We start from the raw sequence: 17,497 nt of genomic DNA on the forward strand, positions 1-17,497 counted from the left end.
CAAGATATTTTAAGGGACATGAGAAAGAAAGGAAAAATGACCTCTTTTAGTCTAATTTGGGCCCTGTTTGAGTGCGTATTGCTGTTGTTGTTAGGTGCCGTTGAGTCAGTTCCGACTCATAGCGACCCGTGCACAACAGAACGAAACACTGCCCGGTCCTGTGCCATCCTCACAATTGTTGCTATGCTTGAGCCCATTGTTGCAGCCACTGTGTCAGTCCATCTTGTTGAGTGTCTTCCTCTTTTTTGCTGACCTTCTGCTTTACTGAGCAAGGTGTCCTTCTCCAGGGACTGATCCCTCCTGATAACATGTCCAAAGTATGTGAGATATAGTCTCATCATCTTTGCTTCTAAGAGCATTCTGTTTGTACTTCTTCTAATACAGATTTGTTCATTTTGAGTGCATATGTTTCAGTCACTTTGTAAATTCTGCAGTTCTTATTAGCACTTCCCCGTTATCAATTTAAGAGTCAGCCTAGTGGTTTTAGGGAAGCCAAGACTAAATGCATAATGTTAGTAATGTGTTTTCTGTTTTCTTTACATGTTAAAAGGTTGTGGAAAAACCTTTGTTTCCATTCTTATATGTGAACATCATCTTAAAAAATTTCCACAAGGACAAAAAGGGAAGATTGTCTTTTTTGCAGTTCAAATCCCAGTATATGAACAGCAGAAATCCGTGTTCTCAAAATATTTTGAAAGGCTTGGGTAAGTATAATGGTTGGTCCAACTTTTTTTTTTCTAACTCCATGTATGTTAAAAAAAACTTACACGTTCTTTTAATTTTGGTTTTTGAAAAAAAAGATTTAAAAGTCTATATGTAATGGATTCAGTTTGTATATAATCTAATGTGATTTCTTCATGGATTCTTTTTGGTTAGGTATACTAAGAAATTCTAAATTGCAGTGGCTAGCTCCTGTAGAGTGAATAAATGCCTTTTTAAATTTGACATTTAATGGCACATTTAACTTTAGTGATTTTGTAGTTTATTTAATAATTCTCTTTTCTTTAAGTACTCTTTTCTTCCTTACCCACCAAAACCCAGTGCTGTCGAGTCGATTCCAACTCATAGCGTTCTTCCTTAGTGACCTGAAATAACTAACATATAAAAAAACTACTAACATATACTATTATCAATTATAAGGAGGCCTATTAGTGCAATGGTTAAGTGCTCATCTGCTAACCAAAAGGTCGACAGTTCAAACCCACTGGTGGTTCTGTGGGAGAATAGACCTGGCAATCTGTTTCCATAAAGATTACAGCTTAGGGAAACTCTATGGGGCAGTTCTACTCTGTCCTGTAGGGTTGCTATGAGTCAGAATTGACTTGGCGGCATACAATACAACAAGTATCAATTATAACTAACTTGCATTTATTGATCACTTAATATGTTTTAGGCTCTGTGATAAGTGTTTGACATGTGTCCAGCTATGCTCCTGTTAGAGTTAGGGAGAACTTAATCAATTGTTGTTCTGACCCAGTGTTTCGTGTCTTTGTGGCTTGTCGTTCACACTGTGGTTGCTAATAGGGAATTTCTGTCATTTTCCAGGTACACAGTCGCAGGCATTTCTGGAGCAACATCTGAAGAGGTCCCAGTGAGACAGATTGTTGAGAACAATGACATCATCGTTTTAACTCCACAGATTCTTGTGAACAACCTTAAAGATGGGATTATTCCATCACTCTCTGTCTTTACTTTGATGATATTCGATGAATGCCACAACACCAGTAAACACCACCCATACAATATGATCATGTTTAATTATCTAGATCAGAAGCTTGGAGGATCTTCAGACCCACTGCCCCAGGTATTTCCAAAGTCAGATGGCTTTCTCAGAAAAGCGACAATCTTCCTAAATCCTGTTTATTTACTTTTGTGGCCACATTGAGGGTGGCCTTCTCAGGTCCTAAGTTTATGTCGTATTGATTAATTTAAATACTCTGTATGTAAATTGGAGCCCTGGTGGCACAGTGGTTAAGAGCTCCGCTGCTAAGCAAAAGGTTGGCAGTTCGAATCCACCAGCCCCTCCTGAAAACCGTATGGGGTAGTTCTATTCTGTCCTTTAGGGTTGCTGTGAGCTGGAATTGACTCAATGATACCGAGTTTGGTTTGGGTTTGGTATATATAATTTTCATTCATTCATTCTGTTAACATTTATGTATTATGTGGCTACATGTGCCATGCACTGTGCTAAGCACTGGGGATACAAATATAAAAAGACATAGTCCTTACACTAAAAGAACTTAAAGTCTTGTGGGGAGGCAGATATGTAAGAATTCTGTGACAATTCATCATAATGGCATGCTGTGGTGATGAGAACAAGGTGCAGTCAGAACATAAGTGAAAGAGCTCCTAAGTGCTATGAAAATCAGGCCAGACCTAACAGGAATTTTATCAGGTAGACGGACAAATGGTTGAGATTCAGTAAGAGGCTGCTATGTGTCCAGAGGCACAGAGGCATGAAAGAGCATGGTATGCTCAAGAGCCTGAAGCCCTTCAGTACTGCTGGAGTGTACAGTGTGAGGTAGGGAATAGCGGTAGGTGAGGCAGGATGGGAAAGACAGAGGGAATGCCAGAAGAGACCAGAGGGTATGGGGTAAGTAGCAAGTAGGTGGATTAGTATGGGAGAGGAGATGGAACAGCACTACTGGTGTCACCAGGTGGAAGACAGTAAGATGAGGCAAAACAGAGATGTTCTTCGATGGGGGCAGCACTCAGCTACTAACTGAAAGGTTGGTGGTTCAAATCCACCCAGCAGCTCCTTAGATGAAAATCCTGGTGATCTGCTTTCAAAAGGTCACAGCCATTTAAAACCCTATGAAATCCCTGTCCCACATCCTCTCTTTTCTTTTAAATGTAGAAGGACTGATAGGTCATTTGCTGAGAATAGTCAAGGTGGGAATGGGACAGTGTGCTTGGGGAGGGTGGGAAGGGTTTGAAATGGAAGAGGGAACTGAGAAAATACGAAGGAGAATTGCCTGTCATATGGAGGCCCAATTGAGGTTGAAAACCATGAATTTATATTAACACCACTCTGCACACTTGTGCATAGTTCCCCAGCCTTGATAACTACCCTTTTTGGAAGTATAGTTTAAAAGAAATTCAGTGTGGTGCATACAGACAAAAAAGTACCCTTCAGTAGCAACCATATTTCTACTTTTTCTTCTAGAATAAAATTGGTAGTTAACTAGATTCCTTGCTGGTGAGTCAATTTTTCAATATTTATTGAGTGGCTTTTGGAGGAAGAAATGAATATTTATTAGGTAACTATTAACCTAAATTCTTTGCAGGTGTTATTTTATTGAATCCACCTTTTAAATAGCTAATGTTCCCCAACTTTACATTTAGCTGAAGATTCTTGTCCAAGGATGCACAGTCCGTGGGCATGGCTGAGATCGCAATGGAAATGTGTCTGATTTCAGTCCTTGACCTTTTTAGTATATTGTTCTGCGTCACAGGGGTAATGGGGGTGAAGAAGAGAGAAGTCCTACCATGAAAGAGTTTCTTGTTTCAGCTTCTATGCTGCTTAGTGTTCTGCTTATCAGTTGCTGCTCCTGCATTTATTCAGTGCTTAGCCTAATGGAGGGAGTCGCTGGGTGGAGCAAATGGTAAGCACTGCTACTAACTGAAAGGCTGCTGATTCGAATCCCCCCAGCGACTTCTTGGAAGAAAGCCCTGGTGATTTGTTTCTGAAAGGTCACAGCCATTGAAAACCCTATGGAGTGCAATTCTACTCTGTACACGTGGGGTCTTCATGAGTTGGCATACAGTCGATGGCAGCTGTTTTGGTTGTTTGGTTTAGCCTCATGGGGACCTTTCGGCTTTGAATGTCATAGAGAATGTCAGTTAAAAAAAAAATGTTTTTGCTTTTTATCTGAAGTTAGTAAACACACACACGAAAACTGCTCCAGCAGGACAGAGTTACGTGTGTGTGTGTGTGTGTGTTACATGGAAGTGATATGCTATTTCCCAGACATGTGTTGATTTGGGCTGCTCCTCACAGGTCATCGGGCTAACTGCTTCAGTTGGCGTCGGGGATGCCAAAGACATAACTGATGCCAAGATGTATATCTGCAAGCTGTGTGCTGCTCTTGACACATCAGTGATAGCAACAGTCAAAGACAACTTGAAGGAACTGGAGGAAATTGTTAATAAGCCCCAGAAGTGTAAGTGGCATCCAGTAACAAGCCCTCAGGACTTCGTTACCCGTTTCTACATCTAGCTCGGAGCCATGTAGATGATATCTAGATGAATGTTGGATTTTTACCCTTTCTCTGTTTAGTTGAAAATACTTAACACCAAACTTGGGAAATAATCACATTTCCAACTTTCTCCCCAACTAAGTTCTCTCCCTAAGCAATGGATGAAATGTAGGAGCGGCTTCTAGAGATCAAACATTCTTGCTTTTTGGTTCCATAAAACTCCTATAAAGGTAGTAACAGTGGGAAAGAGGTAATGAGAAAATATAAGCATGAAAATGGCTCGGGGCCTGGCTCACTCCTCCCTGTGCTCCATGCCTGAGGAATATACTGTGTGGTCATTTCATTATTGAATATTTGTCTCATAATTTTGGCTGAAATGAAATTATATATGAATTCACAACTTCCCTCAAAAGATCAGAATATGATTTTTTTATAAGATTGACCAGCAAATGTTTATTGAATACCAACTCTATACTAACCTTGTATGGGAGAATATAGATGATACGTGTAACTTTATCCTTGCTCTTTGAGTAGCATATGGCCTTATGAGCGTAAGGCAGAACAAACACATATGGAATAGTAGGGAGGGGAGCAGTTAAGTTCCTTTCTGGGGGCTGCCTGTAAGGAGTTTAGAGAAGATAGCCAATCTAAATTTTTTAGTATCATGTAGGAATTTCTTTATGATCCAGTCCCTCCCTTTTTCTGATCATCGTTCCTTCCCACCTCCTATAAACCCAGCTGGCGTCCTCAAACATACCCTGTGCTTCTCCTAGGATTTTCTTCATGCTATCCTCTGTACTTGACTACTCTTACTTCCTCCCCTCCCCTTCCCCTATTTATTCCACAACACTGTCTTCCCTGAAAAATTACATACTCCCTCCCCAGTACCCCAAGATACCTTGCACATACTTCTGTTACATCACTCTGCTGTGGTTATTCGACTACGTATCTTTCCGTCCCCTAAGAACACAGACCTTTCTGGAGCAGAGAGTATGGTCTTTCAAGTTTCTATCACCAGTACATGGCATATAATGGACATTTAATATGTTTTTACCGAAAGAATGCAATGATGGATGACAGAATCAGCGTGAATACTCCTGACGGTTAGTTGAGGAAGGAGAATATCAGAGAACAGAAACAGGGTTAAAGAGCGTGGCCTTTGCAGAGACAAGGCAGAAACTAGTCTCACCAGAGCAGAGGTTGTGTGCTGAGATCATGGGAAAGCCAGAGTGAGAAGGCAGATTAGACCCAAACCATGAAAGACAGAGGTGTTAGAATCAAAGCATAAAGCAATAGCAAGCCATTGAAGGGTTTTGCATGTTTGTTAACTCATTTTGACATCTGCTTGTGAGCTTGGAGTCTGAGATTTTATGGAGGAAGCAACAAAGGCACAGCAGGGTTTGGAGATATTTACTTTGACCTATGATCTGTCCTTTCTGAAAAATACTCACTGTCCTTCGATTGCTCTAGTTTTCAGGAAAGTGGAAACACGGACTACCAACAAATTTAAATGCATTATATCTCAACTGATGGTGGAGATAGAGAAGATGGCAGAGAGTGTGTTTGAAGAACTTGGTACTCTAACTCTCGGTGAGAAAAGTCTCGTATTTTGTGTCCTCTCCACTTGGAAGTAGCCATATGTTGTTCACTACTCTCTTTTTGCATTGTCCTCAGTTTGAAAAATGTCAAGACTATGTCCAAAGTTGACTGTCTTGAATATAGGTTATACAGGGACCTTGTAGGTACTCCTTTATTCCCTACTGCTTTTTTTTTTTTCCTTTCTTAAATCCAAAGTAAATCCATCTGGACCCCCCCACACCTCAAAAATACCATATTCAAATTCGTTCATCACTTTCTTGACCTTCCAAATTGACTTCTCCCTAACATCCTTGTTTCTATGAATGGGACCATAATTCCTCTGGTGAGTCAGATCCAAACCTAGGGATGATCTTTGATTCTTCTTTTGAGACTCCCTCATGCAGTCATCAAGTTTTGTTCTTCCCCTATTTATTCATTCATTCACCACACACTTATTGTGCAGGGCACTCTGCTAGGAAATGGAAATATCAAGATTAAGGACATAGTCCCTGCCCTCAGGAAAGTCACAGCCAAATAGACACGATTCGGATGGGAATAATTTCCATGCAGCAGGGGCAGAGTTACATGCTGGGTGCCAGAGGACCACATGGGAACTTTGACCTAGAATGGGCTGTAGGGAAGGGTTCCTGGGCGAGGTAGCACCTGAGACAAATCTTGAAGTTGTCAACCAAGTTAAGGAGAGAAAAGCATGCAAGGTCGCAAGGACCGCAGGTATAGAGGCATGAGAAAGCATAGTGAATTTTAGGAACTAGAAGCATTTCTTGATAATTTTACCACATGAGTAATGGAAAGGAGAGAGGCTAAGGTGGGGACAGATAGTGAAGGGCCTGGTGGGCCAAGCTGAGTTTGAATTTCATCCTGAAAGCAATGGGAAACAACTGAAGATTTTAAACTGATTAGTGATGTGATAAAGATATTAATAAATGAAGAAGACCAAACAGAGGCAGTGAAGGTGGGCTGGAGATGGGAGGTGGAATGTGAAAGGTGCTTCAAACTGGAAGCATTAAGACTTAATGGCTAGATGGATTGGGATGGAGGTGAGAGAGGGGATGTAGTGGGTGACTGCCTTTCAGGTTTCTGGCTTGGGCATCTGCGTGTATGTCAGTGGGTAGTATTGGTTCCAGGACTAGGAGCAGCTTTGGCAGGTATGAAAATGAGTTTAGGTATTTGGAGACGTTGGATTTGTGATGTCTGTGGGACATCTAGGAAACGCTGGTGGCACAGTGGTTAAGTGCAACAGCCGTTAACCAAAGGGTGGGCAGTTCCAATCCGCCAGGTGCTCCTTGGAAACTCTATGGGGCAGTTCTGCTCTGTCCTATGAGTCGGAATCGACTCGACGGCACTGGGTTTATTTTTTTGGTGGGACATCTCAGGGTGTCTTTCCTTTTCTCACCCCCTTATTTTGCTTTTAGCTTTTCTTTCGCAGTTTAACTTAGTTCCTATTCTAATAGCCTTTTAATTGGTTTACCCACCTTCACTCTGTCTTCCATCCAACTCCTCATTACCTGATTATCAGGGAGACTAATCAGGTAATGGAGTCCCTGGGTGGTGCAAACAGTTAATGGCCTCACCTACTAATTGAAAGGTTAGAGGTTCAAATCCACCCAGAGGTGCCCTGGAAGAAAGGCCTGGCAACCTACTTCTGAAAGATTAGCCATTGAAAACCCTACGGAGCACAGTTCTACTCTGAAACACATGGGCTTGTCATGAGCTGGAATCAACTCAACAGCGACTAGTGGTATCTTCTTTACAGAGAGTAAGAAAGACAATTGGAGGGTGACATACCCAGATCCTTCAATTCCTGACCATACGACACAGTGAAATACCTTTTTGTTTTCCCAGAAAGCTTATCTCATATTCAAAATAGGGAATACGGTACACAGAAATACGAACAATGGATTATTGCAGTTCAGAAAGCGTGCATGGTGTTTCAGATGCCGGACAAAAATGAAGAGAGCAGGATTTGTAAGGCATTGTTCTTGTACACTTCGCATCTACGGGTACGTTCCTTCTTTTGAAGGGCATATTTTGGTCATAGCACCTACAGGGAGCTTCACCGTGGCAGCTGAGAGAATGTGAACTTGCCATCCTGTCTCCAAGAGCTGTCTTAGGAGCTTTTCCAGGAGGTTCTTATGAAGCAAACTCCAAAAGTTGTCACATTCAGTCCCTTCCGTTTGCTTTTTGAAGCTTAACACTGGAGACAGTGGAACTGAAACAAAGCCTGAGATTGTAGGCTGTGCCTCCAGCATACCCTTAATTGATGTGGTTGGAAAAAAAAAATTGAATGATGGTAAAAGAACATTATTATAGGGATAAGCCTTTCTAAAGTTCAGGTAGTGGTCCTGTTGCCATATCATGAAGCATATGTTTTACTTAGATTTGGTAGAGTCACATGCTCAGACATGTGGTGTTTTCTGTTTAACCAAGAAATTAACAAACAACAGCACAACAAAAACTATCACCTCTGTTTATCTTTCCATTAAAAAGGTTTATAAAATGCACTTGTAGACTTTTAATTAACCTGATTGAATCTTTCGTATAGTGTAGGAGGTCAGCACCACCATCCTGAAGAGGTGCGATTACAATTCAGGGATGGCTTTGGATGTTGAATTATGGGGCAGGCTGATGTGGAAGTTGATTTGCTTTTGTTTTGGTTTGACATAGGTTTTTCATGTAATTTTTTCTTTCTCTTCTAAAGTAGAATATAGCAGAGTGATTTTAGTTAATGATGCTAGGTAATTGAGATTTTTTTTTTTAATTGTATTTGGTTCAAAGAAATTATTATAGAGCCCCTAGGTACTGGGGTGGGTGGGGAGGGACCATCTGGGTTGGGTAGGGACCATTCATCTTAGAAAACTGAAAGTTGAAATATATTTGAGGGAAGTTTATCCTCAAAATTAGTCTCTTGTTAAGTAGAGTTAATTGAATCGAAGGTGTTATGTTAGACATTAGAAACATGTTGAAACTGAATTTTCATTTTAAACAGAAATATAATGATGCCCTCATGATCAATGAGGATGCCCGAATCAAAGATGCTTTGGATTTCCTGAAAGACTTCTTCACTAATGTCCGAGCAGCAGGATTTGATGAGATAGAGCAAGATCTCACTCAGAGGTTTGAAGGTCAGTAGTGTTTCCAAATGAGGAAGCCCTTTGAAGTATGGTGACTCAAGCTGCAGTGTGTGCGTGTGTGTGTATTCCAAACATTGATTTACTATGCCTAAGTTTGGTGATGCTCAGGGAGTTGTTCTGGGTTTAAGGAGATACAGACGGTAGGACTATTTAGCTTCACTGAAATCTGGTAATACCAGTGGAAAAATTCTGCTGTTTACACCATTTCTTATTTGGAAAAAGTAATAATAGTAGGATTTGCAAAGGATACTTTTTATACAAACAACAGGTACACTGTTTTACATTTCCACCAGCAATATACGAGAATTCAAATTTCTTCGTATTCTCTCCAACACTTGTTAGTTTCCATTTTTCTGATAATAGCCATCCTGTAGCTGTTAAGTAGTATCTTATTCTGGTTTTGATTTACTTTACATTTGTTTTTAATGTGTTATTTAATTTTAAGATTATATCATTGAATTTTTAATAACGATTACGTTTAAAACCAGCTCATACAATCCTTGAAAATTTAACAATCAGCTCCTGTAGCCTGGTAGGAACTGACTCTGGCACACCATTGTTTTGTGACTATGTCTTTGTGAAGATGGGTTCATACTGAACGTACTGTTTCATACCTTGATCTTTTTACTTAAAATACGGTTGAGACCTTTCCATATCAGCATATACATATATCTCTCATTTTTTTAAGTCATATTAACATTAAATGCTTAGCCCATGATTTATTAAAACTATTGCCCTATTGTTGGCCATTTAGCTATTTTCTATTTTTCATTTACATTCTAAACAATAGTACAGTGAACATCCTTGGAGATATTTTCCATACTTTTCTAAATATAACTATGGCTTAAATTCCGAAATGTAGAATTACAGGATCAAAGGATAGGTGAGCTTTAAGTTTTGATAGATATTGCCAAATTGCCTTCTTAAAGATTGTACTGAGTTAAATTAGTGGTATATTACCTTACAGGTTATTTCTCATAAAATTCTGGTCAAAGATTTAGAGATCAATCATTTGAATTGTAGCAAAAGGTCACAGTGTGTTCTAGAATTTATAACCCATTTATAAAATGTTTCCTGTTTACAGAAAAGCTTCAGGAACTAGAGTATGTTTCCATGGATCCCAACAATGAGAACCCTAAACTCCAAGACCTTTCCTTCATCTTGCAAGAGGAGTACCATGTAAACCCAGATTCAAGAACCATTCTGTTTGTAAAAACCAGAGCACTTGTGGATGTAAGTTTTCTTATTCTTTGTTGATATAGAAAAAATGGTACTTTCCTCACTGCTCTGGTCTGTTTCTGGGCTCTCTGTTCTACTCCACTAATCTATTAGCTTGTGCTTACACTAATGCCTTACTGTCTTAATACCCTTATTTATAATAATTATTGATACCTGTAGAGTAGGCACTTTGCATTGTCATTTTTTTTTTTTTTTTTTAATGAAAGGTCAGCAGTTCTATGAAAGGTCTGCAGTTCAAATCCACCAGGCACTCCTTGGAAACTCTATGGGGCAGTTCTACTCTGTCCTATGGGGTCGCTATGAGTCAGAACAGACTCGATGGCAATGAGTTTGGTTTTTTTTTATGGGAGTGTAGTGGTTCCTCAATAGGGCTTTAATTTGCATTTTCATAATGACTAAATAAGGTTGAACACCTTTTCATGTGCTTATTAATAATCCATATATCTTCTTTGGTGGTGTGTCTTGTTCAGATCATTTGCCCATTTTTTAAATCATCTTATTTTTGAGTTTTTGAGAGTTCTTTTAAAATTCTGACAAAAAGTTCTTTGTCAGAAGTGTGATTTGTGGATACTTTCTTCTGGTTTGTAGCTTGTCTTTTTGTTCTCTTAGCAGTGTATTTTGCAGATTAAAAGTGCTTAAATTTTGATGAAATCCAATTTATCAGTTTTTTTTCTTTTATGGATCATGCTTTTGGTGTTGTTATCTAAGAATCTTTTGTCTATTGAAGGTCACTAAGGTTTTCTCTTATGTTATCTTCTAGAAGTTTTATACTTTTATATTTTACATTTAGGCCTATGACCCATTTGGAATTAATTTTTGTATACATGTGAGATATAAGTTGAGATGCTCTTTTTGTGTGTGTGACATATGTTGCTCCAGCCCTTTATGTTGGAAAGACTACCCTTCTTCCATTGAATTGCCTTTGTAACTTAGTAACTGATCCAAAAATCAGTTGACTGTATTTGCGTGGATCAATTTTTGGACACTATTCCATTGTTCAGTTGTTCCAATGATCTATACATCTGTCTTTTCACCTGTGCCACACTATCGTAATTATTGTAGTTTTTTTAATAAGTCTTAAAATTAGGTAGTTGAGTCCTCCAGCTTTGCTCTCCTTTTTAAAAATTGGTTTTGGCTGTTCTGGTTTTCCTTTCTGAATATATTTTAGAATCAACTAGTCCATAGCTTTTAAACAGTCTGTTGGGATTTTGTTTGGGATTGCATTGACTCTATAGATAAAATTGGGGCTAATTGACATGTCAACACTAGCAATTCTTCCATTCCATGAACATAATGTGTTTCCTCATTTATATAAGGCTTTTCTGTATTAGTTGTTTCTGTGTAACAAATTTCCTCAAAGCTTAGTGGTTGGAAACAACAAACATTAATCATCTTACAAAATCTATGGATTAGGAATCTGGAAGCAGCTTAACTGGGTGTTCCTGGATCAGGATCTCTCATGAGGCTGCAGTCAAGGTGTTGGCCATGGCTGTAGTCATCTTGAGGCTTGACTGGGGGAAGATCAACCTCCAAGCTCACTAACATGGCTATTGGCAGGCCTCAGAAGATGTGCTTCCCCTTAAAAAGCTAGAATTAGAAATACCATATGACCCAGCTATCCCACTCCTAGGAATATATCCTAGAGAAATAAGATCTACCACACGAACAGATATATGCACACCCATGTTCATTGCAGCATTATTCACAATAGCAAAAAGATGGAAATAACCTAAGTGCCCATCAACAGATGAATGAATAAACAAACTATGGTACGTAAATACCCACAATGAAATACTATGTAACAATAAAGAACAAGGATGAATTTGTGAAACATCTCATAACATGGATGAATCTGGAAGGCCTTACGCTGAGTGAAATAAGTCCATCACAAAAGGACAAATATTGTATGAGACCATTATTATAAAAACTCATGAAAAGATTTACATACAAGAAGAAATAATCTTTGATGGTTACAAGGGAGGGGAGAGGTGGGGAGGGAAAAACACTAAATAGACAATAGATAAGTCGTACCTATAGTGAAGGGTCATCTATAAGATCGTCATGAGTTGGAGTCGGCTCATCAGCATCGGGTTTTACTGGTTATGGTGAAGGGTAAGACAGTACACATACTGGATGAAAAAAATTAAAAAAAAAAAAAAAGATGTGCTTCCAAGCTCACTCACATGGGCCTCTCCACAGGGCTGCCTTACAAGATGGCAGCTGGCTTCCCCCAAAGTGAAGGATCCAAGAGAAACAGAGAAATAGTGCCCAAGATGGAAACCACAATCATCTCATAACCTAGTCTTGGAAGTGACATCCTATTGTGTCTGTCATATTATATTCATTATAAGTGGGTCAGTAAATCCAGCTCACACTCAAAAGGAGAGGGTGACACAAGACCTGAATACCAGGAGGTGGGGATCATTGAGGGCTACCTTACAGGCTAACTACTGCATCTTCTTTAGTTTCTTTTATCAGTGTTTTGTAGTTCTCAGCATATAGATTTTGCACTTTTTGTTAGATTTATACTTAAGTATTAATTTTTGATGCTATTGTAAATGGTATTTTGAAAAGATTTCAAATTCCAATTGAAATCTTTTCAAAATACCATTTACAATAGCATTCCTAGTCTATAGGGTCACTATGAGTCAGAATGGGTAGTTTATACATATACAGCTGATTTCTGTATATTGCTCTTGTGTCCTGAAATCTTGTTAAACTCACTTATTAGTTCTACATACCCACTATTCTGAACTTTGCTTTTTTCACTTAAAAAATACCTTGGAGATCAAATCATATGAGGTCATAAATATCTAAATCATTGTAATTGCTCCATGTAGTTCAATTCCAAGAAGTTTTCCTTCTTGTTTGTCAGTCTGAAAAATGTTTGTGTACTAACTTAAACATGAATTTTCTTTTCTTCATCCAAATATTTTGATACTGCATTAATATAGATTTACAAATAGTGTCCAACTGATAATTTGCTTTTCATTTTCAGGCTTTAAAGAAATGGATTGAAGAAAATCCTAAACTCAGCTTTCTCAAACCTGGCATATTGACTGGACGTGGTAGAACAAATCAGAAAATAGGTGTGTATATATAGTGAATTAGATTTAGTATACTATGTATATAAGAAGAGAGCCCTGGTGGTGCAGTGGTTAAGTGCTCAGCTGCTAACCAAAATGTTAGCGGTTTGAACCCACCAGCCACGTCACGGGAAAAAGATGTGGCAGTTTGCTTCTGTAAACATATACAGCCTATGGAGCAGTTCTCTGTCCTATAGGGTCGCCATGAGTCAGAATTGATTCGATGGCAATGGGATGTATGTAAAAATATATATAATATATTGAAATTATTTTTTAATGCTTGTATCAGTCAGAGTTCAACCAGAGAAGCAGAACCAGTAGGGTACTGAAAATTTGACTTACCAAATGAAGTCCAGACATCACATGGTTGTGGTTGGAATTCAGAGTTCTCTGCAATCGAACTCCAATACGAGTCCGATTTTATTTTCAAGCTGTTATTCTCCTACAGATAAAACCAAAAACCAAACCAAACCCAGTGCCGTCGAGTCGATTCCGACTCATAGCGACCCTATAGGACAGAGTAGAACTGCCCCGTACAGTTTCCAAGGAGCACCTGGTGGATTCGAACTGCCGACCCTTTGGTTAGTAGCCGTAGCGCTTAACCACTACAGATAGGCACTCAGCAAATATTTTCTTATTCATTTATTAATTAATTCTGGTAACAACATTTATTTAGAGCTTGTGGAGCCCTGGTGCCTCAGTGGTTAAGAGCTCTGGCTGTTAACCGAAATGTTGACAGTTCGAATCCATTAGCCGCTCCTTGGAAACCCTGTGGGGCAATTCTACTCTGTCTTATGGGGTCACTATGAGTTGGCAACGGGTTTGTTCTGTGCCAGGTGTTGTGCTTCTGCCAGATAGCCTTCCGAGACCTTCTAAGGTGCCCCTTTTCCATGTTCCCATCGCATCCAGTTTTGCCTTTGTTTCAGTCCTCATTACATATATGAGCTCCTTGTGGATAAATATGGACCTTTAACTATTGTACCCTAATCTGACAACTATAATTGCTCAGTATATGTTTAATTGATTGGGGAGAGAATGAATAAATTGAGAAATTAATGAAGCATGATGGCCGTCCTGGGGTTGCTCATTGTCTAGTAGAAGATGACAGAGAAAAGAGTTGTTTTAGCCTTAACGAGGAGTCCCTGGGTGGTACAGCAAACTCACTTGGCTGCTAACTGAAAGGTTAGCAGTTCAAGTCCACCCAAAGGTGCCTCAGGAGAAAGGCCTGGTAATCTACTTCCAAAAAAAATCAGCCGTTGAAAACCCTATGGAGCAGTTCTACTCTGATACGTATGGGTTGCCATGAGTCGGAATTGAGTCAGTGGCAACTGGTACCCTTAACAAAAATATATCTCAAGATTTTGAGTGATAATATACTCTGAAAAAAACTATAACTTTCATAAATTCTGTTAACTCCGAGGTGGACACCACTGACATTCTTTCTCTTCTTAGTATATGTCTTAGTCATCTAGTGCTGCTAAAACAGAAATGCCACAAATGTATGGCTTTAACAAAGAGAAGTTTATTCTCTCACAGTCTAGTAGGCTAGAAGTCTGAATTCAGGGTGTCAGTTCCAGGGGAAGGCTTTCTCTCTCTGTCGGCTCTGGAGGAAGGTCCTTGACATCAATCTTCCCTTGGCCTGGGAGCATCTCAGCACAGGAACCTCAGGTCCACAGGACACACTCTGCTCCTGGCACTGCTTTCTTGGTGGTATGAGGTCCCCATATCTCTCTGTTCACTTCTCTCTTTTATATCTCAAAGAGATTGGCTTAAGACACTATCTAATCTTGTATATCTCATCAGTATAACTGCCACTAATCCATCACATTTCATCATAGTGAGAGGATTTACAACACATAGGGAAATCACATAAAATGGTGGACGATCACACAGTACTGGGACTCATGGCCCAGCTAAGTTGACAGATAATTTTGGAGGGACACAGTTCAATCCATGACAGTATATCAGTGTATATACTCTGTAGCTTTACTAAATGGTTTAAACTTAAATTACCAGGTAATTAGGATGGTTTCAGCTAAATTTTTTCTGGTCTACTCTTTTTTTTTTTTTTTTCCACATACCAACAGAACTGTCTGGGAAGTTTTACAGAAAGCTGTAGGCATATAAGCAAAAGTTCAGTTTGTTAAGATTGAATACTTCCAAATCTTCATTTCTGTTTTCATCTCTCGATTTCCCATTTTGTGAAGAAGTAGGTTATTTAACCTCTTTATGCTTCACTTTCCTCATCTGTAAAATGGAAATGATAATAGTTCCTAACTTAAGGGGATAATGTGAATATTAATGAGATGTTACATTTTAAGAGCTTACAACAGGGGCCAGGAGAATCTGGCCTACTGCCTGTTTTTGTATGACTTGAACTAAAAATAATTTTTACATTTTTAAATGATTTCAAAGAATAATAATATTTCATGCCATGTTAAAACTACATGAAGTTCAGATTTCAGTGTCGATACTAAAAGTTTTATTGGAATATAGCCATGTTTATTCATTTACATAATACAAGCATTAAAAAAATAAGTTTACATATTGCTTACTGCCACTTTGCTATAACAGCAAAGGTGAGTAGTTGTAACGGTATGGCCTGTGAGGTAAAATATTTGCTATCCAGCTCTTTACCGAAGTTTGCTAACCCCCCGGCCTAGAATAATGCCTGGCACGTGGTGAGTTCTCAGTCAATGTTACATATTAGCTATTGTTCACATACAGCTGCCATCGAGCAATGGCGTCACTAGGGAAGTGCAGGGGGTGTGGACCGTACCAGGTGACACTGTCAGAGGGGATGACATCAAAATGACTGCCTATAAAGATTTCCCTGTTGTTAGTTATAACAACAAACACATTTTTTGTAAGCCCAGCTTACATGTATCAATATACCTACAAGGCTAAAACTCTATGCTAATTTACTTTTTGGACCATCCAATGCGCTCCATTCAGAGCTGCCATTATTACCCAATTTCAATGATGCTTTGAATCACGTGATTTCATCTGTACGCCCTACAAGCACCAGTTGTTGTTTAGTTGCTGCCAGTGTTTATATAGTCGCTGATTTTGTCAGATTTTCTGGTGTTTTAGCTACAGTATTGTGGTAATCAGTATTTGTGAACCCCTATCAATAACTTTTTTGAGAATGTAGTAGTAATTAAAGGAAAAGGAGTGATATACAGGGATTATGATTTATGAGTAACATTCGTACAAAAAAATTACTAAGGATTCTGTGTGGTCTGGCTTGGGAGGAGGTCCATGAAGGGTGACACCATGAGTTACCACACTGGGTGATACCATCCGTAGTGGCTCCACTGCCATCGAGTTGATTCTGACTCATGGCAACCTCATGTGTTTTCAAAGTACAACTGGGCTCCATAGGGTTTTCATGGTTGTGATCTTTCAGAAGCAGATTGCCAGGCCTTCCTTCTGAGGCTCCTCAGGGTGGGTTCAAACCGCCAACTTTTCAGTTAGTAGCCAAGAGCTTGACTTTTTGCACCACTCAGGGACTCCATTATTCACATTTAGACCCTTTACATGGCGGCCCACAGTGTGTTTTTGCAAATGTATGGGTCTAAAAGGAATAGGAGCTATGTATCTTAAAAAAGGAGCCCTGGTGGCACAGTGGTTAAAGTGCTCGGCTTCTAACCAAAAGGTTGGCAGTTTGAACCCACTAGCCTCTCCGTAGGAGAAAGGTGTGGCAGTGTGCTTCCATAAAGATAACAGCCTTGGAAATGCTTTGGGGCAGTTCTACTCTGTCCTATAGGGTTGCTATGAGTTGGAATCGACTCGGCAGCAACAGATGTGTATCTTAAAAAAAGGAACCTGGATAAAGAAAACTCAAAAGTAGAATCAAATAATATTTAGGAATTGTTTTTTAAGCAACTTTATAAAACTAGAACTGACTGCCCTGGATTTTCATGACTTTGAATTACAAATGCAAATCATAAGCCCCCACAAATAACTCTGAGAGCCTGTTTCCAGCTAGATAAAGGAAGATAATATTAGCTTCCTCTACCTGCTTGAGGTAGGTCTTTTTGTAAAGAATTAAGTGAAGATCAGAATGTGTTTGAACTAATACATAAATTTAGATGGATCTTTGGGATCCATAAACCTTGAACTTTAGTGTGCATTTTCTTTGAGACACCATTTTGAATGTTTGGCACAATCACATGAACTGGATAATTTCTATATTCTAACTTCACTCTGTATTTGAACAATTTAAATTTAGCTTCCAAAA

General features: G+C 39.1%; 1 protein-coding gene across 3 annotated transcripts in view; it reads left to right on the forward strand.

The window, feature by feature from the left end:
- The window catches only part of RIGI (RNA sensor RIG-I), a 44,960-nt gene that overhangs the window by 15,956 nt on the left and 11,507 nt on the right, over nt 1-17,497 (forward strand). For all 3 annotated transcript variants that reach the window (XM_010587882.3, XM_064291811.1, XM_064291809.1), the window contains exons 7-14: nt 551-704; nt 1,546-1,804; nt 4,001-4,163; nt 5,670-5,789; nt 7,641-7,798; nt 8,785-8,920; nt 10,014-10,162; nt 13,167-13,257. In XM_010587882.3, the coding sequence (XP_010586184.1) occupies nt 551-704; nt 1,546-1,804; nt 4,001-4,163; nt 5,670-5,789; nt 7,641-7,798; nt 8,785-8,920; nt 10,014-10,162; nt 13,167-13,257 (1,230 nt within the window). The remainder of the gene's footprint in view (nt 1-550; nt 705-1,545; nt 1,805-4,000; nt 4,164-5,669; nt 5,790-7,640; nt 7,799-8,784; nt 8,921-10,013; nt 10,163-13,166; nt 13,258-17,497) is intronic.

The sequence above is a fragment of the Loxodonta africana genome, chromosome 9, assembly GCF_030014295.1.
Source record: "Loxodonta africana isolate mLoxAfr1 chromosome 9, mLoxAfr1.hap2, whole genome shotgun sequence".
In the NCBI taxonomy this organism is placed as follows: domain Eukaryota; kingdom Metazoa; phylum Chordata; class Mammalia; order Proboscidea; family Elephantidae; genus Loxodonta; species Loxodonta africana.